The sequence below is a fragment of the Podarcis melisellensis genome, assembly GCF_964234715.1.
Source record: "Podarcis melisellensis genome assembly, chromosome: Z".
NCBI classification, from domain to species: Eukaryota; Metazoa; Chordata; class Lepidosauria; order Squamata; family Lacertidae; genus Podarcis; species Podarcis melisellensis.
The window spans coordinates 11,371,715-11,396,511 of NC_138547.1; the positions used below are offsets into that span (position 1 = coordinate 11,371,715).

At 44.1% G+C, this 24,797-nt stretch overlaps 2 protein-coding genes and 1 long non-coding RNA gene across 9 annotated transcripts in view; 2 read left to right on the forward strand and 1 right to left on the reverse strand.

Annotated features, from left to right (window-relative positions):
- The window catches only part of LMX1B (LIM homeobox transcription factor 1 beta), a 163,002-nt gene extending 139,150 nt beyond the window's left edge, over positions 1-23,852 (reverse strand). The window contains exons 1-2 of one of the 2 annotated variants that reach the window (XM_081896551.1): positions 23,375-23,852; positions 20,586-20,772 (exon numbers count right to left, since the gene is read on the reverse strand). In XM_081896551.1, coding sequence (XP_081752677.1) covers positions 20,586-20,772; positions 23,375-23,513 — 326 coding nt within the window. In that variant the 5' untranslated portion in view covers positions 23,514-23,852. The remainder of the gene's footprint in view (positions 1-20,585; positions 20,773-23,374) is intronic. The other variant, XM_081896550.1, reaches the window with a different exon arrangement.
- LOC309361577 overlaps positions 1-24,797 on the forward strand; it is a 351,746-nt gene that overhangs the window by 216,015 nt on the left and 110,934 nt on the right. The window lies entirely within an intron of this gene.
- LOC309361531 (uncharacterized protein) overlaps positions 24,104-24,797 on the forward strand; it is a 38,217-nt gene continuing 37,523 nt past the window's right edge. For 4 of the 6 annotated variants that reach the window (XR_014164473.1, XR_014164474.1, XR_014164475.1 and 1 more), the window contains exon 1: positions 24,273-24,667. Coding sequence is in view for 1 of the 6 variants with exons in the window: in XM_081896648.1 (XP_081752774.1) it covers positions 24,580-24,667 (88 nt within the window). In the remaining 5 variants the exon portion in view is untranslated. The other 2 variants (XR_014164472.1, XR_014164476.1) reach the window with 2 other exon arrangements.

The window sequence follows — 24,797 nt, forward strand, 5'->3', positions numbered from 1 at the left end:
ATATATGAAAACATAATAAAACATTAAACTTTTTTTTTTTTTTAACTTCCCTTCAGACGGCTCAGGAGTCGGATAGCTCCATACCCTCCGACATTTCTCCAATGAAAATAGGGACGTCCTAAAGAAAAGTGGGACATTCCAGGATCAAATCAGTAACCGGGATGGCTTCTCTAAATCAGGGGCAGTCTGTGGAAAATAGGGACACTTGGAGGGTCTGCCAGTGGCCCATCTAATCCAGCATTCTGCTCCCACAGGGGCTGGCCATTTGCACCAAAGGGAAACCCGTAAGCAGGATGTGAGCAGAACAGCACTCTTCCAGGTTGTGATTTCCAGCAGCTGGGAATTCAGAGGCAAAAACAGGGACTGCCAGGAAGGGAAGGGAAGGAGGGGGATTAGCTTCCAGCCCCCACTGTACAGTGGTACCTTGGGCTACATATGCTTCAGGTTACATACACTTCAGGTTACAGACTCCGCTAACCCAGAAATAGTGCTTCAGGTTAAGAACTTTGCTTCAGGATGAGAACAGAAATCGTGCTCCGGCAGAGCGGCGGGAGCAGGAGGCCCCATTAGCTAAATTGGTGCTTAAGGTTAAGAACAGTTTCAGGTTAAGAACAGACCTCCAGAACGAATTAAGTACATAACCTGAGGTACCACTGTGCATTTATTAGTTTTAGCTGAGGAGAAAACAATGAAAGGGGTGAAGGAAGAATTTGCAAGCCCAGTTAAAGTAATAAGACCAGCAGGCCCTATGTTACTATTTGGTCTAACAGACTTCCAAACAGTTGACAGGGTAAAGGAGGCACTGAAGGGGTGGGGTGTGGGGGAGAAGGTGGGGACCAGTAAAAATGGGTTACCTTAGGGATAACCACAAAAGGAAAAAAAAACATTCTGAAGAAAAAGTCAAGGCTGTGAAACTTTTACACAAGACACCATGGTGCACTGCTGACTCCCAGGACCCAGGAAGAGATAAGGTACTGTTGACTGATTTATTATTATTATCAAAATAGTGGGTAACCTCCTCCTAGCACTTAAGATCTTGAGAAGCAGCATCAGTGCCTATTCATGTGGAATGGATATCAAGAAAAAGGGAAGGGCATTTTAATAAGAACCTACACAATTTGCAAATCTCAAACCAATCTGGACAAACGAAAGCCAGCCAATCCTTTGAAAGCTGTGCTTCCTTGAATTTCATGGTGCAGTTCTCTGACCAAACAATGTGAGCAAACATGTACATTTTTTTTTACATTCAGGGGAAAGTGTGCAGGCAAACACATTTATTAGTGAAGATACTATGTGGATTTGCTTTGTATTAGGGGCATTTGTTTGCAAAAATGTACATGTTACTCAAAACAACAGAGAAAACTTTTTTTTTGGAGAAATCTATACTAAAGGTCTGATGGGTTTTCATGATTTTTTAACAACTGCAAATTGTCGCCGACAATGTGGCCAATTGAATCTAAGATTTGAAAAATGAGAAATTAAGAGAAATAAAAATTGACAGATTTGTCCATTCCTATGCAGGAGCATCTTCAGATGAGGAAAAAGGTTGGTGCATTTTTATTTTACTTTTTTGGCTTTTCTTTTTATTATTATTAAAGATTTTCTTGTTTTACAGAAGTATGTGTAATGTCTCTTGTATTTTTTCCATGTCACATTTTTACAAATCCGTTTCATTTGTTGAGACATTAGAAGTGAACAGCACAAACAACGCTGACACCAAACCCTACATACATTAAGCATAATAGGTTGGTGCATTTTTTAAGCTTTTCAGGTTAGACACTCACATACACAAAGAGCAGAGATATGTTTATAGGCAGTGTGGTGAGAATTTTGTTTCAGGGATTCAGGGAGCATCCATAACCCAATGAAAGTGCACCCATTTTGCATGCTGAAAGTCCCAGGTTCAATCTCCAGGCAAGCTTTGTCCAGAACCACGAAGACTATAATCTTACTTTACTTTTAGATGATTCCTTCAGGTAAAGTATTTCTTTGCTCAGTGGTAGAGCATCTGCTTTACATGCAGAAGGTCCGAGGTTCAAACCCCAGCCTCTCCAGGTAGGGCTGAGAGACACCCCTGCCTGAAACCTTGGAGAACTGCTGCCAGTCAGTGCAGACAATTCTGAGCCAGAAGTCCCAATGGTCAATCACAGTATAACAAGAGACCATAGCTAAGTGGTGGAGCATCTGCTTTGAAGGAAGAAGGTCTCAGGTACAATGCAGGTAGGCATCCTTAGGTAGGGCTGGGACTGCCCCCTGCCTAAAACCCTGGAAAGCCACTGCCAGTCAGAGTAGAAAACCCTCAGCTAGATGGACCAATGGTCTGACTCAGCATAAAGCAGCTCCCTACATTTCAGTTTCTTGGCCACAGCCTTTTAGATACTACAGGGAGCTGGATGCTGGATCTGATGGACTTTCTGAAGAACTGAAGAACTCCAAACACAGCTCTTGTTCAACATCTGTATGAGCAGATGCACACCAGCATTTCCATCAAAATCTCAACTTCCTATAGGCAGATGCTCCAGATTTCATTGACCCCATCATCAGTGTTTCGAGGATGACAATGATGAACAACAGTTCCCTGGTTATCAGAAAACTTTTCACTAGCCATTCAGAAAGTTTGGCAGTGGCGATCTTGATCATTTGCAAACTGTGCAAACACACCCACCCCCGAGGGGGTGCGGAATAGTAGGAAGGAGGAAAATCTGTAGGCGCAATTAAATGTAACTTTTCCTCATGAAAGGGATTTTGCCGGTTTATCTTCTAATAAGATTATGTCACGGACACAAGTGCCTCGGACCCCTTTGATTGACAAGCTCCTGTACTTTTATCAGGCAGTGTGACACTAAAACCTTGGGATCTTTTGTCCGGTAGAGTGAGCTAACGGAAATTTGCCAATCCTAATCCCCTTATTCATGTTAAGGCACAGAATAGGAAGTCTGTTTTGAAGGCTTGGGATGACAGGATCACCTCCACCCCTTCGTCGTTGGGCGGACAGGGGACATTTTGGGCTTTGTGCTGTTACCCTGGGATGGCCTCTCATGGGTGGAGGGTGACTTCAGTTTCCCCCCCCCCACACACACTCCTAATGTCCTTGTTGAACAGGTTGCATCCAACTAAATTCTACTCAATGTAGACTCACTCAAATTAATGACCCTAAGATAGCCATATCCATCCATTTCACAGGTCCACCCTGAGCTGGACTAGCACTGGTTACAACCTCCCTTTTTTAAGAACTTGATGATGATTTTATTACAGTCATGCATTGGGTTAAAGTAGCTTTTTGGGTTGCGCTCCGTGGCAACCCAGAAGTAATGGAACGGGTTGCTTCCAGGTTTTGCCGCCCATGCTTGTGCAGACGTTCAAAATGACGTCACGTGCATGCGTAGACGCGGGTTGTGTTCAGATCTGGATGCGAATGGGGCTCCAGAACGGATCCCATTCGCATCCAGAGGTACCACTGTATTTATACCCCGCCCATCTGGCTGAGTTTCCCCAGCCACTCTGGGCGGCTTACAGCATACAGTGGTACCTTGGGTTAAGAACTTAATTTGTTCTGGAGGTCCGTTCTTAACCTGAAACTGTTCTTAACCTGAAGCACCACTTTAGCTAATGGGGCCTCCTGCTGCCGCCGCGCTGCCGGAGCACGATTTCTGTTCTCATCCTGAAGCAAAGTGCTTAACCTTATGGGTTAGTGGAGTCTGTAACCTGAAGTGTATGTAACCCGAGGTACCACTGTATATAAAAAATTGTAAATATAAGAAGAGCCTGCTGGATCAGGCCAATGACCCATCTAGTCCAGCATCCTGTTGTCCCAGTGGCCATCCAGATGACTGCAGGAAACCCACAAGCAGGATCTGAACTCAAGAGCATTCTCTCCTGTGGTTTCCAGCTACTGGCATTCAGAAGCATTACTTCCTCCAGGTGTTTAGGTGGAGCAAAGCTATCATGGTTAGTAGTCATCCATGGATTTGTCTAATCCTCTTTTAAAACCATCCAAGTTGGAGAGGCCAGGGGGTTCTTTCTAAAATGTATTCTGCTGCACATTAGAATTTACCTCCTTCAAGCCTAAGCCTCCCGTCCTCCCCCTGCCCCCAAAAAGCACCCCTCTATAAAGTAATACCATGATACTCAATGTACTTATCTGGAAGTCCCATTGATTTCAATAGGGCTTCCTTCTGCGTAGACAGTATTCTAGTAGGCATTTTGGGAAAGGTGCCTAAAAGACAACGGAGTTGGCACCTGGGGGAATGGATAGGAAAATGTGTTTATCGGAAAAACCTTTGACTTTTGTGTGGCTGGACTGTAGCTTGCTGTATGAAGCAAAGAGTCGATTACCCTGATAAGTTTTGCATGTAGCCCCGCCCTCCCTGTGGAGATGGCAACCCCGAATCAGTGGCGCATGCCCTCCTGGCTTGCACTCTTTACAAAAACCTGAGGAATGACATTATCACCCCTCTTTTATTGTCTATTCCGGGCTGCCCAACCACTGCCACGGTGTCTTTTCTCCTGGCAGATCAAGAGGAGCAGATGACAGCAAAGTCGCAAGGTTTCTAGCTGGGGCTATGAGAATAAGATCCACTATTTGACTGCTGATTCAGGACTCTAAACTGTGTTTTATATAACTGACTTTTTATTTTGTTCTGTGTATATTGCAATGTTCTTTTGTAGCTATGGCTGATGGCTGATGCAAATAAAGATTCAGTCATTCATTCATGTAGCCCCACCCACTTTCTCTTCTGGTCCCTCCCATCACTGCCATGTAGTCCCTGGAAGGACGCCCCTAAGGAAATAAAGCCTCTGGGATGGGGCAGGGAGATTTCCTACCCCCTGATCTAAGGAAACGAAAAGCTAGAATGAACTATGGAAGTTCCAGAATTGAATTTATAACTTCTACTCAAAGCAGGAATCAGGAAAACAGGACAGAGCAAATCTGGGAAGCAATAAAGAAATGTAAAACAGGGAAAATCCCCAAAGTAACTCACAGAGACTTATATGTAAAGGTATGATTGATTATCTGCATCTAAACTAATTCTACCAGAGAAGGCTGAATTGCAAGGTTGCTATGGATGAGATGCCCCATAACTAATCTTTGCTTGAAGAAGTACTAAGGCTTGCATGCATACACACACACACACACACACACACTTTGGAGTTTAATACATTTAATGTGTTTTGAGGTTTAATGTTTTTTGGTTAAGAATGGAGCTGCTTTCAAATTGGGTGACTGGAAGGAGAGAACCTAAAGGCAAAGTAAATTAAAAGTATTATTTTGACGAAGGAAACTTAAGCAAGACCCATTAGGAAGTGCTGTCAGTTCCAGATTGAAATATATTAAGGAAGTCAACGCCAAGCACAAAGTCCTTATAAACCGCTACATCCCATGCAGTTCAAGTCAAACAGCTGAGCCTTCATTGCCCTGTCAATTACACCTTACTAGGGAAATTGCACAAACTTGGTCAGACTTTTATCTGTTGGTGGGGGGTGACGGAGGTTGGGGGGTAGGAGAGAGAAAAAGGTGGGTTCTTCTGGAGACTTCAGGTCAAGGCTAGGCTTTTAAAAGGTCTAATGTTAACAAATAAACATTTAAAGCAAAGAGGGAGAGAATTCTATAGGCCTCCAAGGAGCAGATGTGTGTTATTTTTGGCCTCAAATGACACCCATCATACACAGGCAAGAAACATGGTCACCAGCAGACTGATTCCGCAGCAAGCAAGACCCACTTAACATCGTGCAAAAAGCTTCCTGAAAACACACACGATTCTCTCCTCACCATCTACCAACTCTCTTTCCTCCATTACTGCAACAGCAACAGATGAAAGTGTGATTCCAGTCCTTTCTCCCTATTTGAAATAAAGGAAGTTCCATAAGCTGAATAGAGTAGCAGGTATGTCCAGGCTGGAGAGACGAAGTCCCCAGAAACTGAGCAGCTGTGATGAAAACCACACAGTTAGAGAATCTGGGGGGGGGGGGGATTCAGCACATGGTTAAACTACGGCACTCGCTCCCACAGGAGGCAATGATGCTCACCAACCTAGTTTCCTTTAAAAGGAGATTAGATAAACTCATAGAGGACAAGGCTATCACTGTTTGCATGTGAGAATGCATGAGAGGAAGTTATGTGTGTTATTTACAAATAAGAAAAGAATTGCACAAAGCAACCCAGACCCAGTGGGTTGTATCCAATGCTATTTCAGCTCAAGAGTAGACCCATACGAAACAATGGGCATAACATAGTAGAACTTGCTTGGATGCAACATTACTCACCCAACAGCCCAGGCAAAAAAATAAAATAAATTTAAAAATGTATAAACATTATTTCCCCAAGAAATAATTTTCACACGGCAACAGCTAGATTGGGTGATCCCGGTGCTAAACGCCAACAAGGCGCCTTGTTCTCATTCTCTAGGATATGGAGCCCGATCCCTTTTGCACTTTAAACAGGAATAGGTTTTTAGAAGGCGTCTTCCTTGCTAGAGGAACTCCGCTGCTACCTTGATTTCTGCCTGTCTTGTGAGACCCAGGCATTGCTGAGCATAAACGGCAACGCCTCGGTTTAATGCAAACTCTCTTTTAAGATTCTCCAAGTTGGGAGTTACAAAACGACATACCGTTACCAAACAGAAGAGAGAGACGGGGGGGGGGGGGAGAGAAGGAGAGCTGCAATGTTTATGTAACCCAGAACATTTCAATCGCTCCAAGAGAAACAGAAAAGGGCTTGATGGAGCAGAGAGGAAGGAACGGCCTAATGTTAAGCTAATGTTCAGGAATTGGGTGCTTTAGGCTCCGAGAAGTAAGTCCTGTTGAATTCAGTAGGGTTTACTCCTGCGTAAGTGGGATTAGGGTGGCATTCTTGGTCACCGACAGGGATCCAGACCACGCTGGATTACAGAGCTGATGAAGCGTGTTCTTAAGAACACCAGCAAAGCAGTGGCATTGGGGGCGGGGGGAATGAGAACTTTTCTTTTTGGAAAGAATTTGAAATTTGATATTAAAACGAAAAAGCATCCAAGTAGTTACCATGAGAAAAATCAGGACTTTGTTAGACTTTCTTACACTCCACTCTTCTCCCATTTTTCTGTTCTCTTTTTTATTCTTTATCCCCCTCCTAAATGAGGGGTGAGTGTGTGCCCGATTAACATAATTCAAAATAATGCAAGGAAATCGGGTCCTGTCAGGTGTTGAAACAAATCTGTGTTATGCTTTACTTTAAAACTTTATTTTACACTTTAGTATTGTCTTTATTTTGAATTACTTGGGGGGGGGGCACTATAATATTTTCAGTGCTTGGGACCTCTGATGCAGGCACTCCAACCAACCATCCCACTATTATTATTATTATTATTATTATTATTATTATTATTATTATTTGTACCCCGCCCATCTGGCTGGGCCTCCCCAGCCACCCTTGGTGGCTTCCAACAAAGATTAAAAATACATTAATATTTTAGCAGGGACTGCCCCTATTCTCCAGGATTCCAGAAAAACACAAAAGAAACAAACCTAATTTGCTATTTGGGGAGTTCCTTTTTCAGATTACACACACACACACACTTTGTCCCCACTCAGCTGAATAAGCAAGAGGGCACACAAACCAGGTTAGCTTTACAAAATATTGGAGTCAGCAAAGGACTATACGGTGCCATCTAAAGAGCTCCTTCCTTTAAGACCATTTAACTGCAGTGTCTAAAATGGCCTCAATGATAGGCACATATACCCATTACATCAGAGCTGGAGAACCTCAGGCCCAAGGCTTAAGTAGCTCCCATAAGTCTTTCTATTTTAGAAACAGCTTTCTATTTTATTTTTTGTTATTATCTTCATTAGGAAGATTCTCTGAATGTTTAAGCAAAATCTGCTTCTTTGCAAGTAGGGAAGCGGGGGGGGGGGAGAAATTCCATTTTGTTTGCATTTAAAGGCAAAATTGCACAAGCAGTGCTTTTTTAAAACAATACATGAACTGAAACACAGCCATCCTTCAAAACCTGTTGTCTCCAAATTTTGCAAGGTGTTTTTCTCTGTGTAAATGAATGCATCTACCGGGGTAAAAAGTGTGCAAAAAATTGCATAATGTTCATGAAAATATCATGCAAGAAAGTGCATCATTTTAGGGGATATTGCTTTGCCACACAAAAAAAAATTCTTAGGTGAATTACATGTGAACATGTATATAACAGGAGAATTTTGCACAAAGATGAAGATTAATTTTCACAAAGGAGGAATTTCAGACTGTTGAGAAAATGTGGAGAACTAAATTTAAGACATGGTAGGGAATGAGAAAAGGAGAAAAACCGAAAATGATACATTTGCCCTAATTGCGGGTTGCCCCCCACTGGTTCCTGACCCACCCTCAAAATAGGCTGCTCCATTTTGGGGGCAACAGACCCTTCAGACATTTGAAGGTGGCAAACATATCCCCTCTTAAGCTTCTCTTCTGCATGTTTGCTCCCACTTCTCTTGCTCAGCAGGTTCCCATGAACAAAAAAAGCCTCTCTCAGACCATGAGCCCAAGCCATAAACCATGTTTTGGCAGAGCAAAGAAACACTAGGATCTCAAATATCCGTGACTGGAAGTATAAGGTTTAAAATGGCGGCACTTAGAATTGGCAAGGATAGTAAATAGTAAATAGTGAAAATTCCAAAGAAGCTGGCTTAACTGGTTTATAGGCCCCTAGTCAAAAATATTAGTGAGACGGGCAGAGTGACTAAATGTCTAAAAGCCTGCTCATTTCTACTCATGTCTCCAAGGTCAGAGACAGCAGTACTTCTGAATACCAGCTGCTGGAAGCCACACTAATAGAATCATAGAATTGTAGAGTTGGAAGGACCCCCAAGGATCATCTAGTCCTACCCCCTGAAATGCAGGGATATTTTGCCCAACATGGGGCTTGAACCCACGATTCTGAGATTAAGAGCCTCATGCTCTACTACCTGAGCTATTCAGATAGGGAGAGCGCTCTTGAGTTCGGCTCCTGCTTGCTGGTTTCCCACAGGCATCTGGTTGGCCACTGTGAGAACAGGGTGCTGGACCAGGTGGGCTACTGGCCTCACCCAGCAGCCAGGCTCTTCGTATGTTCTTATGCTTCAGTTACAAAAAAAAGAAAGGCTTCGGGTTATATCCAACTACTTTATATTTAGACCCACTGAAAGTAATGAACCTAAGTTAGCCATGTCCATTCATTCCAATGGATCTATTCTGAGGAGGGTTTGCACTGGCTGTAACCGTTAATACGGTTTATAGACTGAATATTCTCACAGTCTGTTTATTTGCTCAATAGAGGCAATTCAATAACGGTTCTTTTGATAATTATATATTTACTTCAACGTAAGCAGTTTTTTAAAAAGAAAAAATGCATAATTGAGCAAAGGTACTTGCAAGTAAATATAAATGAGATCAGATGAGCTTTTTGCTGCTGATGATGATGATCTTTATATAAGAAAAAAACCTCAGCTGTTAAAGCCTCTAAACAATGAATAGTTGTTTGGATCTTAGAAGAATTTTGGATCTTGGAAGATTTTTTTAAAAAATGTAAGTCTTAACCGATACGTGAAAAATGACAAGTTGATCCATTATTTGTACATTAAATGTGCACTTGTACATTTGCACTCCAAACCATGCCTACTCGGAAGTAAGTCATACTGAATTCAATGGGGCTTACTCTCAAATAAGTGGGGTTAGGATTGTGGCCTTTATGAGACCTGTGTCACAAAGCAGTAAGCAAGTTTAGAGTTCTGCATATCTGGCAGCTGGGACACAGTTTTTCAAGCATCAATACTCAAGGAAGTTCATTTTGCCAATAGATACAGGATAGCCGCTAGCTAGACCCTGGAGGTAGGTGTTAGTAAAGTCACTCCTGCTTGGCCTTCAAGTGAATCTAATTCCACATGGGGATGAGGGGGGAGGATTCAATTCAGTTTGCAAACCTAATTTGCACTTTCTGAAATGATACAAAACCCAAAATGCAGCCAGCCTTCAAGCTTTGCACTGCTCTGAATTTTGCAACACAGTTCTCCAGCCAAGTATTGTGTACAAGGGGCAAGGTGTGTGGTGTTTTTTTTAAAAAAAAAATCAGATTTGGGGAAATAACATACAAAAATTCATTCTACGTTGAGAAACCACTTTGCAAAAAAAATAAATGTGTGCATTAGGTAAAATTGCGTAGAGACATGTGTGCACCAGGAGAAATTCATAACAAAATGCTGATGAATTTTCATGAGGACTTTTTAAAAAATTCGCACACTGATGTGGAAATGTGGAGAACTGAATTTAAGATTGAAAAAAATGAAAAACAGAGAAGCCTAATGTCTAATGTCCTCTAATGTCATGTCAGCGTTGCTTGCAGTTTCTTAGAAGAGTGTCTTGGGTTCAAAATCCAAGGGATGAAACACTGCAGCCCTGGTCCAGTATACGGTGCATGCAATGACCATCACTTTGAGCAGACAGACTTTGGCAAGCACAATCCACCCCATGCCCAAGAACAGAGCACCCCTACCTTCACTTGCAGCCTCCTGCACCGTGCGCACAAGCCCTTGATCTGGGATTGATACTATCTGAGAATCTCACAGATGTGGGAGTGAAATTCGGGTGATAAATTGTGTTTTTCATACACCTTTGATCTCGCCACCTGCATTCCATTCGCCAGCATTCCAAACAGCTCCCAATAACTGGCTTCATTATTTCGAAAAGGAGCCCATTCAAGGAGGTTTCGTTTTGTACCACCACCCGCTTTTTTTAAGAAAAGGAAGAAAATGTAATAATCTCTTGCCTCTCTTAAAATTATCTAGGTGCGGGGGAGGTTATTCTGGCGGAAAAGTTTGAGAATTCAAGGATTAGCAGGCCAGCACATTTCCCTGGATAGACATGCTGGCTAAATTCCAGCGTATTTACAGTGAGATCCTAAGTGTGTTTACCATCCCCACATTTAATTCAGTGGTTCTTCCTTCCTTCCTAGCAGGCATGCACTGGGTTGGCAGCCTAGACATTCAAATAAATATATACTATAAGGTTGCTTTATCACCCAGCCAACAAGAAAAAGGGTTATATTCTTTTTTTAGTATTAAAAACAGAGAAAAGCTACTGAACAATTGTTTATAAAACATATAAATTTCCTCTACGTTTGAGCCGTGAGCTTTTTCCATGTGGGATTCAAGGTAATTACAGGTCCTGCCTGATCTTAAGCAGATGAACGTAGAATTTCAGCTTGTCAATTTCAACGGAAAATGCTCTAAGTTAAGGTGTGATGCAGATACATACTTTGGCCTAATTAAGGAACACTGTTAAAAGGTAGATTACATGAAAGCTGGAACTCTACCTCCAGCTCTTATACAGTGATTATAAAACTAGGTCATGAATCCTACTGGTTTCTGCAGAACCTATTTCTGTGTAAGGAGTGCAGAACATCAGCATCATACACCAGTTCTAAACACGCCATACACAGAAGCAAGTGCCTTTGGTTTTGATGGAAATTTGTCTTTGCTGCTTAAGAGTGGCCATCTTAATCAACTACAGCTTTAGTTGATTGATCGACCACTTAAGCCCACAGCCATAGCTGTGATGTGATGACAAGCTTATCTCTTCATCTACCTTCCCCAACCTGGTGCCCTCCAGATGTTCTGGACTACAGCTCACACCAGCCCCAAACCATCTTAACTGCAAAAGGCACTTTTGTAAAAATTGTGCTCATGTAACAACTAGCTGAAGTGTGCCACAATCCACCCACTGATTCCTACTGATTACTCCAGACAATAGATTGCAAGAGAATATACAAACACACGCACACACACACACACCTACCTTACTTCTGAATAAGCAAGTGCAAGACAGCTAGGCCCATGCATGAACATTCAAGATGGTGAAAATGAGAGGTACAACTCCCTCAGCTTAATAGGGTTCAGGGGATAGGCATACATTCTCATTGTCCCATAGGCTTCAATTTCTTCTTCATTACAGCAGATAGAAAGCTCACCACTTGTTCTAAATGGAGCCCAGCTTCTATGGAACTTCCATTTTTACAAACCAGATCAATGTGATTGTATGTGGACTGGAAAACACGACAGCATTTTAAAGTCTAACACCTTCTTGTTTTTCCTAATGACGTAAAAGTCAGGAAATAAACCCTAGTACTGGGGTGCTGGTAGGTTTTCCTTTAAAAAGTATGTTTAATAGCACAGTTTTTGGGGGTTTTTTTTCCCCTTTTCATTTAAAGAACTTTTCAGAGGAAAGGGGAACAAATTGATTTACTGTGTCTTTTCACCCCCACCCCCTCTCCTTCATTCCCTCTTCCTCCTCCTGCTTGTATTTTCTGCTGTCGGTCTGCAGAAGCAGGCTCAGCGGGCTACCTTGTCATGTCAAACGAGGTGCTGTGATCTAACAAAAGGCCATCATGTTGATATCTTTTTATTCCTGCCCGGCCTTGCATAGCATTGCACCAAACTCTCTCTCTCCCCCCCCCCCCCCCGCCTCTCCTGCCTCCCTGCCATTGCAACCTTATCCGATTGGGAAAGCTTTGACAATATCTGAAGAGACCTCAGATTGTTGTTGTTGTTGTTGTTGCTCCTTGAATGGAGTTTGTGTACTTTGTATATAGGTTACATTATTTTACATACATACAAATTCTTTTCCAGTTTGCAGGGGTGCATCCACTGTTACATTTACTAAAACAAATTTTAAAATGTAGTCATTGCTAGCCATACCAAACAGAACATTTAACAGCCCTGGTGAATTACACACACACACACACACACACACACACGTGTATCACTCACTCCTTCAAATGTTTGTAAATTTGGTCTGCGATCCTAAACACATGCATATATTTTAATATTTTTTCTCCATTGCTACACACACACACACAATCACAATCATTTGTTTTCTGGATGCCACTTTCCATAGTAAGCTACGCTCATGGTTACAACATCAGTAAGTTTTACACAACCCGCTAACAGTTAAAGGATAATGACAAAATGTAAACAGTCATATCAAGAATAAACTAATGAAAACATCTTATATTAACGTTACAATTAAACAATCCACTGATAATGTAAAGTAACCTCTGATAATAAAAATGCAAGTAAGTAATTAAGAAAGTGCGCAACTGCAAAAATATTGCATTGCTGAAAATCTCCGTATACTCTCACACACCAGTGCATACTAGCCACCCCATACAGGTAATTATCAAAACTCATTTGTGTCTTTCAAATGTTCAGAAATTTAGGTAGCAATCATAAACAGATGTCCTGTTGGACGCATTCAGACTTAACTACACAGGACTGCATTGCTCATCTGTGATCATTTTCATTCTTGTGAGACTATAAATAATTATAGTAAATGTCTAAAAATGGTAAATACTAATACACACACGCACTCCTATCAGGGTAGGGCTGTGATTCAAATTCCAGTGGACTCATCACCAATGTTTAGATGAAACAAATTTTAAAAGTTGGTCTCCTTTCTGACCATTGTATGCATATGTACAATATGAATTTTGCTATTTGATAATTTATATGTTATGCCCTCTGTTCCTCTTATAGCCTATAGCTAATGTGGAAATACACTGGATGTAAATAAATTTACACCACCGTCACTTCAGTATGGGATGCCTTTTTTGCAAAGAAGCTCCAAACCAATCCAACCACACTGTTGTAAAGAGAAGCCAGCCATCCTATTCAGTCCCACTTGCAGTAGCACACCGGACCAAAAACCTACAAAACAATTGTACATTTAACTCAAGCCTCACCAGTTAAAATTCACACACATACACCAACAAATTAATCACTTTAAAAGCCCCATTATTTAGTAGATTGACATGTACAGCTCCCATTTGAGATATTTTCCCCAAGGAAATCTAAGCTTGTGTTCCAGTTTTGACTTCTCTGTTTTTTCCTAGCAACTTCATAATCTAATATTCTATGCTTATTTTTTTAGAATGTTAATTAATCATATTCCACCATTTCCCCATGCAAAAATAAAAAAAATCCTTTCAGAGAACAAAATAAGAATGATACTGTATACATCTTGAAGCTTTCATTATTCCTAAAATGTGACTGTTATTCAAATGGGAGTAAAAATATGAAAAAGGATTGTGGAAATCTACAAATAATTATTCTGCCATGGACCTGAAACCAACAGGGTTTGGTCGGGGGGTGGGAAATATATTACTGACATACCAAGTGTCTTCTCTGTTTACAATTGAGGCATTCTGTCAGATATCTTAAGACTCTCAGAACAGGGTTCCATTCAAATCAGTAGGGCTAAAGGAAATGTCACTTAAGAGCTGAACTTCAATGCTGTGTAAACTTTCTTTAGCTTACAGGTCCAGGACAGAAGCACCCATCTGAAATAACACATTTGGGGTGTCACTCTGAAATAAAAGGACATTAATCTCCAACCATACAACTCTGGCAATATTTATACATTGCATGTCTCGTTAACAGATTACTACACAGTTTCCATGGTGAGGGATTTTGGGGCTGTCGCTATGAAATGCACATAGCTTTCCTCCCCCCACCCAACCAAGCTTCACTTCAGGATCTTTGGGGGAACCTTCTGAACGTTAGACAAAAGGTGATGTACAACAAGAGATGTCGCCTTTTGTCAGCTCCTAGACTACTTGTGGAGTCCTATTATGTCGCGACGATTGAAGGGAGCATGTTCTACCCCACTCTGGGCACAAAGAGGGTCCTAAATTTTAGTGACAAGCATGAAGTGGAAGAGAGGGAAAGAGAAAGAAAACGGGGGGGGGGGAGAGAAAATCAGCTCCAAGGCAAAAAAAAAAAGACCCCAACAACCTACACCCTGACATACAGATTGTGCATGGAATGAATGGTGTGAGATGTCCAAGAAAGACAATTGCTCATATTTTGAGTTTTAAGGCTTCATCCTAGTACAGGGCACTTGACAGAACAACAAGATCTCTGCCCCAAAGAGATTACAAACTGAAGCAAAAAACAACAACTAAGAGGGCAATGATTTAAAAAGAGCTATCCATTGACTACACATAGTCACAGTGACTTTCTAAGTATAACTATTTGCTTTGCTTCTGGAAGAGTCACAGCACCCAGTTCTTGCTGAGTATTTGTAGTTGAATTTAGAGCCTTAACTTGCAGGGAATTGCTAAATGAAAGGAGTCTCTCTCTCTCCCCCCCCCCAACTCACACACTTCAAGTCACAAGAAATGTAATCTCAGAAGCATCAACCTCTCCACCCAATTCATCTATAATTACTTTAAAATAAGGAAGTCATCTTCACTCTAAGTAAGGAGCCTTAAAAGTGTCACCTTTGCACAGGTAGATGATAGACGGACAGAGAAGCAGGCAGGCAGACAAAGACAGGTCTGCTGTGCACTAGTAGCAATAAAGTTCTTAGGCCATCATGAAAAGGATCACAACATACATTCTGAAAAATATACAACTGTTTTGGCCATGTAACTTGTTGGTTTCACACACACATACACTTAATTGCCTGTACAGGTACTCAGAAGCTGAAACTGCACTCCTGAAGTGATATATCAAGTATTTTAACGGGTTTCACTACTACACTTTATCTGTCTGCTCAGAGGGTCTGTGTTTCAAGACCAAACCCAACTAATTTCATTTCTTGGTCTCTCTCTTATTTACTCACCTGTAAAACCAGTAGACTACAATATGGGATACTTTGCCTTCACCCTGGGATTGGGGAGTGAGGCCTCAAACACCAAGACTGAAGCTATCCTAGTCTTTAAAGCCATATTTTTCAGACAGTTCGGAAGATTTTTGCCCTTACTGCCATGAGGACTAGGACCTTATCCCTCAAGTCCAAAATGCAATAGTTTGACACGCTTCCATCACCACCTTCCTTGAATTTTCAAAAAGCAAGTTCTAGTTTCACAGCCAGGCAGGTTGCCTCTCGTTTCCATGGTTTCAACCCCCAGCAGTTTCAGGAAAGGTGTTACGATTCTCTCCTGTGTTATACAATTGTGTGTGTGCTTTATGTAAAGATGGATGAAATTACTTCTAGTTTTATGAAGTGCAGACCTAGGCTAATGTAAGTCCATTTGGCTGAGTTAAATGTGATATTCCTTTTCTGAGCACCTTCTTTGCTCACTTTTCTTTAAGGTGCATACAGATAAATGGTTACACTTCACAGTTACAATTCCCAGTACCCTCAAACTACAATTCTCAATATTCAGGGGCATCCATTAAATGTATCGCTATGCATATATGGCTACCTTAAGAGCAAGAGTCCATTTCAATAGGGGGAGCAAACAGATTGTGGCTTCACCCCTAAAGGTGGCCCTTCGCGGAGGGGCTGCCACTCTTCCCCACCGACTTCCCAATCTTCGGCTCCAAAATCTTAGCCTCCCCGTCCCCTCATTCCCCTAAGGCAGAAAGGAGTCGCGGCCTTCACCGCCAGCTCTCCAAGCGAGGCCTAGAAGCGGGAGAACCGTGCGCTCCTCTCTACGGACGCCGTTTATTTTGAACAAGGCGATCAAGACTCGCAGCCCGGACCTGGCAGGCAGGGACGAGGGTGGGAGTGAGTCAGAGGCTCCCCATAGAACTTAGTGGGGCCCAGAAGAGAAGCGCCAGGCGCTGCGCCCTGGGTCCGCGGATATTTGCTTTTCCGGCCCAACCATTTTTGGCGGGTGCGTAAAGGAAAAATAGACGGCTTTTCTTTCCGAGCCTGTCTCAAGGCCGTACGGGCTTGGGTTACTTGAAGTCCCTGCTTCTCGATATTATCCGTTTTCCTTCGTCACTGTGCTGCTAAGCCTTTTCGCAGTCCAAATTCCCGGGCGAGCGTGTCTGCGCGCTCACGGGCAGTGCCAGAGAGCCCCCTCGGAAGGCAACCGGCCCTAGCTGGAGAGAGACGCGATCCGACAGCCAACGGGCTCTCCGGCAGACGCTAAGCGTCCAGATTACTCGCCTGTGCTGGAAAAACAAAACAACGGGAAGGCCGTTTCCTCGAAGTGCTTCTCCTGGGTTCTTCGGAGAGACACCCGCCCGAGAGGGTGACCTGCGGAGTTGGCCGTCGGGGGAGAATGGTGACTTCTCTCCGGGGCTAATAACCACAGTCACCCCGCCTGTTGAGAGTAGCACTTATTGCTTGGCCTCTCTTTTCTCTGAAGCCAGTGTTTATTTTAATTTACTTTTCCCAAAAATAAAAAGGGAAATAATGAGAAAACAACTGTTTGTGCCTTCGACTACCTGGTTTAATTTTGGCACGTGCGCTTTCGTGGACAGACCAAATGCATTCCAAAGGCTGCAGTTCTAACACGACTTACCTGTCTGGGAATAAGCCCCATTGAGGCTCACTTCCGAGTAGACGTGGAGAGGGGCTGGACCTGTCAATGAAACTCACGCCCCGTCCAATAATCCTGGGAACTGTACTTTTAAAAGGTGCTGGAAACCATAGCTCTGTGAAGGGTGAACTATGGCTCCCATGATTCTTGGGGTTGGGGGAGCGTGCTTTAAGTGCGTGGTGTCTACGCAGCCCAGGACGCCCCCCTCCCGGGGACAGGGCTATCTGCCACACACACACCCCGGGGGAAACAAAAAGTGAGGGGATAGAGAATGAAAGCGAAAGGCCAGTGAAAAGAAGAAAACGGTGCGCGCGCATCCAATTGTTAGCCCTACTCAGAATAGAGCAATTGAAATTGATGGGCATGATTAGCTGAGCCCCATTCATTCCAATGAGTCTTCTCTGAGTAGGACTTAGTTGGAGGCAACTCTGGAGGAGAAAAAGAAGGGGGAAGGAGAGAGCGGAGTAGAGCCTCTGTGTTGGGGGATTTCTGGGCGCTGGAGACCCGCCGTTGCTGCCGCTCTCTAAAAGCAGCGAGGCAGCCGCTGTTAGCCGGGCCTCCCAGCAGCTGGGAGGAAGGAGCTATGAAGCCGGGGCCGGCCCTTGTAGCGGCTTGTCTTGCCCGGAGGTGCTCCGAGGCAGCAGGGCTGGTTCCCCCAGCGGAACCACCCGCTTCTCTTTCACTTTCTACCCGTCTTGAGCAAAACTCGCGCCGGTTTCAACCGCGCTGTTTACAAAGCCCAAAGTTTGCTCCGAGTCCGTTTTGATTCTTATTTTATTTTAACCGAAGTCTGCAGGACTCGCCTCTGCTTCAGCCGAAGGGTTGCAAAGCCTATCTCTCTGAAAATTCAATGAATGAAGTCTGAACTGGATTTAATCCGAATTGTTCCGACTCGCAGTCCACGATCGCCTTCGGGCTCCGGCCCGGCAGAACTCAACTGGGCGAATCAAATGATGCTGGCGCTTCAAAGCGTTCTAATTTTGAATCCGGATTAGCCCGGTTGGTTTCCGTGATGCGGACCCGACTTTGGCCAGTTTATTTTCAAGTTAAGACCCCTTTACAATCCCAGGTAATAAGAGCGAGCTTACTCCTGCTTACTCAGAAGTAAGTGCAACTGTTTCAAATGGGACTTACTCTCAGGTAAACGTGGATAGGATTGCAGACTTGGATTTGCAGCCCTATGTAACGTGATGGGACTTTAAAAAAACAACTAAGAAAATAAATGCAGTATTGTAAAATTCAGGAAAATATGGGGGTTGCTTTATTAAGAAATCTTAGTGAGTAAATCGTCTATGCCTTTGTTCTCTCACCTACCTCAGAGGGGTATATTGTGTGTTCACCTCTTATAAAGGGGGGGTGAGGAAAAATGACGCTCCCTGTCTTTCAGTATCTCTTCTCTTACTCTCCGATCTTGAAACTAAGAAAACTTCTCCACACCCAAAGACACGCTCGCCTCCTTTTTCCCATTATCTCCAACCCCCAACAGCTCCCTGTCTGAAAAGCCCTCTGGAATAGCCGGCAACTCAGTTTACTCGGGAGTAAATTGCAACGTGTGCTGCTGGGGCTTCTTCTGAGGCAAGTATGCAAAAGGACAGCCTAAATATCACTTAATCTGATTTGTGACACGATGTCTCTATAAATACAATACGGACACAGAAACATATACGGTGGCGCCAACTTGAATAAAATATTGGGGGGCCCGGCGCTCCTAAATATTTTTCGGGGGGCGAAGGGGTCTAGGCCCCTTAGAGTTGGCGCCTATGCGCGCGCGCACACACACATATAAACAAACATACGTACACACAAACAAACAAACACATAGGCACAAACTTCCTCTTATTTCGATATCATACTATATTGCACGATCTCTTAGCAGATAATCATTATATATAATTATCTCCCCTCCCCGCTTCCAAATGGGAAAAAAGAATACTTTCAGCCTTTAAATTACTCCCAACCACAAAATCAGGATTTGTTAGAAATGTTTTGCTAGATTTTCTCTTCCACTTTCAGTATTTTACAATATCTCCTTCCACCGAGTTCCCACCAAAGTAGTTTAGCTAATCGTACAGTAATAGAATATATGCACGCTAACTTTAAATTCTGAAGCCCAGCCCCCAATCATCAAATCAGCAATATTATTTAAGGAAGGGACTTTGCAAACATCGTTTGGTTTTTAATTGCTGGTATAAAATTTCCCACCACTGGAATTTTTTTAAAGCGAGTGTTGTTTATATGCATTTTTTTATTTTTTAATAAAGTAGGTAATCGGAAAACAAATATTATTCCATTCTGCAGGACAAACAAGTAACCATTCAGCGTTTCTGCATCTTCAAAAGAGGCCGCAGGAAAATTAAAATCAAGAAGTAAAAAGCAAAATAGGTGTTTGTGTAGAAAAATTAGGGGTTATTTCCTTTGCAAATGTCGTTATAAAGAAATAACGAGGGGGATGACCCGCTCTAGAGTCAGTGGGGTCGAATTCTGAGGGATTTACTCCCAAGAAAAGTGTGGCGCAAAATCAAATTCGGTTGCAATCATTTAAATTTGTTAATTGCTCGATGAAAGGGAAGGTGGAATCCAGACCAACCCAAAACTCAGTTAAAATGACTAAATCTTTAAAAGGGGGGGACGTATTTTCATGGATCGACGTTGTAAATTTGGGAGTGTGTCTCAGCTGAGCATAGTGGGACCCGTTAGAAAGGAAACGTGGGAAGGGAAATTCATCTTTATTACAAAAAGGGTTCACTTCGAAGTCAAACCAATTTCGGACTTCAAATGGGAAACGATGCTAGGGATGTCTTCGCAACCTAATCCTTATCTTAGTGATTCAGATCACTAACTAAGCCAATACACATGTGCTTTTCTGATCGGCCACAGACTTAGCTGAAAGTTATCGAAAGAAACTCCTGCACTGGAAAGAGCAAGAGCCGGCGCCTCGTGTTCCTAGTATCGCCCCCTCAAAAAAACCCAACCCCACAGACATCCCTCTGACGCAAGGATAGAACTTCTCCTAATGGTGCGACAAAGGTTCTAAAGAAAAGTGGAAGGCGCGCGGAGATTGTGGGGCGAATGACCTTTAACTTTGATTGCTTGACACTATCTTCCAAAGCCAGGTTTAATTAGATGCACCCCGAAACTGAGAATGGTACCCCCGCCCCAAATAAGTACTAGCGTAAACAAGATTGTATTGGGATTGATTTTTTAAAAAAATGCTTGCTTAGATCTGAAAACACATTGCTTGGCATGGTCGTGCACATACTGTTCCGACGTGCAAAAGGAGAGAGCCTAATTTGGAGGGTGGCTGCGCCCACTTACTGTTGGTAGTCTTGCTTGCAATAAAGCTTGCGGTCCCGAAAGTAGCAGCTGGTGGTCAGCGCTTGTTGACACACGGCGCACTGGAGACACTCTTCGTGCCAAGAGGATTCGTTGACGCGCATCAGGAAGCGGTCCGAGATGGGCCGCTGGCACCCTTCGCAGACCGCCTGGTGCTGACAGTCTGACCCTGGAGAGGAAGGGAAGGAAGGGGTGGGGAGACGAAGTAGCAGAGAAAGAGAGACAATGTAAAAGATGGAGTGAATTTTGGAAGAAGAAGAAAAGAATACATTGAAAGCGTGTTCACACACACCAAGAATAATGGGAACTGTAGTTTCCCTTTCACAGAGCTACAGTTCCCAGCACCTTTAACAATTTACGGTTCGCAGGGGGGGCGGGGCAGGGGGAAAAGGGGCCCAAATGGATGGTGCAGCTTTCACAAAGGACCATGTCACTATCGTTACATAATCGCAGTCACGTTCACAAGAGCAAGAGTCTCAGGCAAGAGCAAAGACTGCTATTAAAAGTGTTGCTTTTTTAAAAATTCACCTACTGTTTGGGTTGCCAAGACGTTGTTTCTCACTCTTTTAAAACACTTTAAAATCACATTCCAAACCGCCCCGCCCCACATAAAAAGAATTATGGGAACTGTAGTTTACGCCTCACCGAGCTACAGTCCCTAGCATACAAAAAGCATGCTTCACATGTATGGCGTTTACGCGGCCAAATTTTATTTGCTATTTGGGTGGCTCGTTGTTGCTGCGAGAGGGTGTATGAGGGGAAAGGAGTGGCACAGTGAGAGACGAGCATCTGATTACTCGGAAGTAAGCGCCACTGAGTTTAACAATCCCTAAGCCCAGGGTCGCAATTGGGCCTTTGCGTGTTAAGAGCAAAAGCAAACAAAAACGAACTCTTCACTTTCTATAGTGCAGCGCGGTTCCGAATTCTATTTTTAATCATTCTGTTTTTCACGCTGGGCTGGCTTGTGCAATGCGGAGCGAGGTGTACAGGATTGCGTCCGAAGCTGGGAATGACGGTGGTGAGGATATTTACACACACGTTTTAATATACAACTGACTTGTTCACGAATGCAAGCGAAAGCACGTGTCTGTGTCCTTGCAATAGATTCCCACAGTCCTAGAATGGCATAATTCATCAGCTTGCTTTGGTATTAAAAGCAGAGTTTATATGCACTAATATTACCTAATATTAATACTTTGTGTGTGTGTGTGTCATTAAAATGATGATGATGATTCAAGTGTGTATGCGTGGGGGTGTGTGTGTGGATCAAATCCTAGCCCCAGGATTAGCAAAAGCGGCGGATGGGGGGGGGGGAGAGAATCAATCAAAAGTATTACCCGGCCAACTGTTAGGAAGTTAACATTGAGAATAATCCAACATGCTGCTTGGATCCTTTCTTCTTTCCTTTTTTGCTAAATTTGTTTTGCTATATGGTATTACTGCGATTAGAAAAGCAGAAGCTCAGATACTTGGAGCACCTTAAAGGATAATTGATTGATTAGGGCATCAAACTTTCGTCGGCTCAGACTGAAATCCTTACCTGAACCTACTTGGAAGGAAGTCCTATTGAATTCAGTGGGGCTTACTCCCAGGTTAGTGGGCTTGCAAGCCTTCAGTCCACAGATCAACACAAACTACAAAAAGTGGTGACGGGAGGGGGGTGCCATTATTAAGTAAACAGGAGTGCTATGCAGTCAGGAGATGCGAGGGGACCCCTGTCCCATTTGGAAGTTTCTCCTTTTTTTCTTTTTGAAGCCTCAGTTCCATACTCTGCAAGTCCCAGCAGAGACAATCCAATAAAACTTGCTTCAAAATGCAAGAGAACATTATATTTCAAAGAGAAACAAGGGACATAAAAAATAAATTGCAACAGTGGGTTCAGTGCTGTTGGTTCATTTTCCAAGGTGACTCAAGTAAAATCGAATACGTTCTGGAACATTGTTAAAAGGGGTAAGGAGGAGATTTTTGTCCTACGGGTTAGTATTTGGGGGATGGGGAAGTAAGAGTGTAAATTAATATTCTGTGTGTCTGTGTTTTAGTGAAGCAACAAAGCTAAATCAGAGCAGGGACTTCGCTTGGGTTGTGGCAAATCCCCATTCCGACGTGCGTGAACACAAAGCTGCAGATGCGTGTATCTTTCAGTCTCAAAAGGATTATTCAGTCGGAAGATTGGCAAAGGCATCTTAAAAGTAGCGCCTCCCCCCCCCCCTTCTTGAAGTTGGCCGGCGGCATCTTCGGTTCAAAGTTTTGCAACTTGAGATTTATTTATCTATCCCTTTGTAACAAATACGAGTCTTAAAAAAGCATGTTACAGCGACATTATGTACACCTAGCACCCCCTCCGCGAATAAAATAAATATATAAAGGCGGGGAAATCTAAATCCTAGCCTCAGATTGTCAAAGAAAAGTGGCTATATTTAAAATTATTAAAAATAGTAGCAATTTTTAAAATCAAGCCAGATCGTGTCACAATCCCACACAGGGCATTAAATAAAGAAAAGACCCCTTCAGCCCCTTAAAGGCAAATCGATGCCTTTTCTAGGATCGGCCTGAAAACGACTTACAGGACTTCGCGTTTACACGGGAAGCCTTCGCCGCTTGCCGTCCTGACAGCACCGGTTTGTTTCCAAGTACAGTATTTGAAGCAAGAGTACAGCGGACTCAGGATCGGGGGCCCGGGACTTTCCCCGAGTAAACTAGTATTCTAGGCTTTTCCTCTTTTTTAGGGGAGGGGAGTTGAACATTGCGCGGTGAAAGCGAAGTCGACTCACCTAACAAGACTCCTAAAGTTGCGGGACCCGATCGCAGCGGGTGATCCTCCATTTTAATTCCGTCCAGCATCTTGGAGCAGTCAGTGGAGCCCCGGTTGAAACAGCTTTCCAGCGACTCGGGGCCCGTCGCTACGTCCATGGGGCGAAGGCTGGCTGCGGAGGCGAAGCGGGAGAAGGGGGAGGAGGCGGTTAGTGTCCGCTCCTGCCGGGATCAGGACCGCTGCGTCGCGGGGCAGAGGAGGCGAGCGCTGCCGAGACAAGGCGGGCGCCCATCGGCAGTCAGAGCATCGCGCCCCGACAGCAGAGAGGCAGGGTGGGTCACCTGTAGGCTAGGGGGCGCCTCCTGAGCCCTTCTCGGGCCGGAGGGGGCGGCGAGGCCCTCCCCGGAGCAAGGGGATCCCCGGCACGGCATGCAATCGCGGGCAGAAGCTCTCCCCCGGAGCGCTTCCACGCCACAGTGCCATGCAAGAGTCCCGAGCCAGGAGACGCTCCGTTTAGAAGCGGAGGAAAAAAACGGCGGCGGAGGAACACACCCACCCCGCCAGCCGCCTCACCACCGCCACCTCCTCCTCCCCCTCCCTTTTCCAAAAAGCGGGGGGGGGGACTTGCTGACATTTGAACTCCCAATTGGTGCTCCTAATATCCCTGCGCCGCGGTGAGGCGGTTTTCCTCGACGTCAAATAGTGCCGTCGCTTACTCGCGGGGGGGAAAACGGGGGGAGAGAGACGATTAAAATAAATAAAGGGGGGAGAGAGAAGAAAGTAAGATGGGAGGCAAAGAAAAGCAAGCCCCCCCCTCTTTCTTTTTTTCCCGCTCCCATTCCACCCCGGATCATGATGGGAAAGGATTCCAGCCAGGTGTAGATTAGAAGCGGAGTTTGCCCAGGTAACCAGTTTGTAGTGAGAGGATAGAGAGGATGGAGGGGTCGGTAGGGAAGGGAGGGGGCTGCTGGCATCCTGGAACACTCAGTGTCAGTGAGTGGACGGGATGATGATGATATAAAGGAAAGGAAATAAAGAAAATCAGGTGAGGGGACCTACTTACAGAAAAGTTGAAAAAAGAAACTGAGGAAGGGCTGGACATTGGGGGGCGGATTTGCCAATCGGTCGGTGGAAGGAATTCATGAGATCTAGGAACTTGCTGAACGGGGCTGATTGAATGGGGAGGAAAGCAAAGTTGCTGGCACGCCACCCATCTTAGGCAGAATGACCCTGCGCCCCAAATGCCTCCCACCCAGCCCCAACGGCGGAAGCCTGCAGAAGCCGGCGGGCCCCCTTCTCGCCCAGCTGGGAGGTAGGTACTCGGCGTCTTCTTGGGACCTTCCGGGGCTCGTTTGAGGTTTCTAAGTTCCAGGGTCCCCTTCTTCCGGGACGCTGCCACCTGCGTGCTATCCGGGGATACGAGGTGGGAAGGGTGGGGAAGG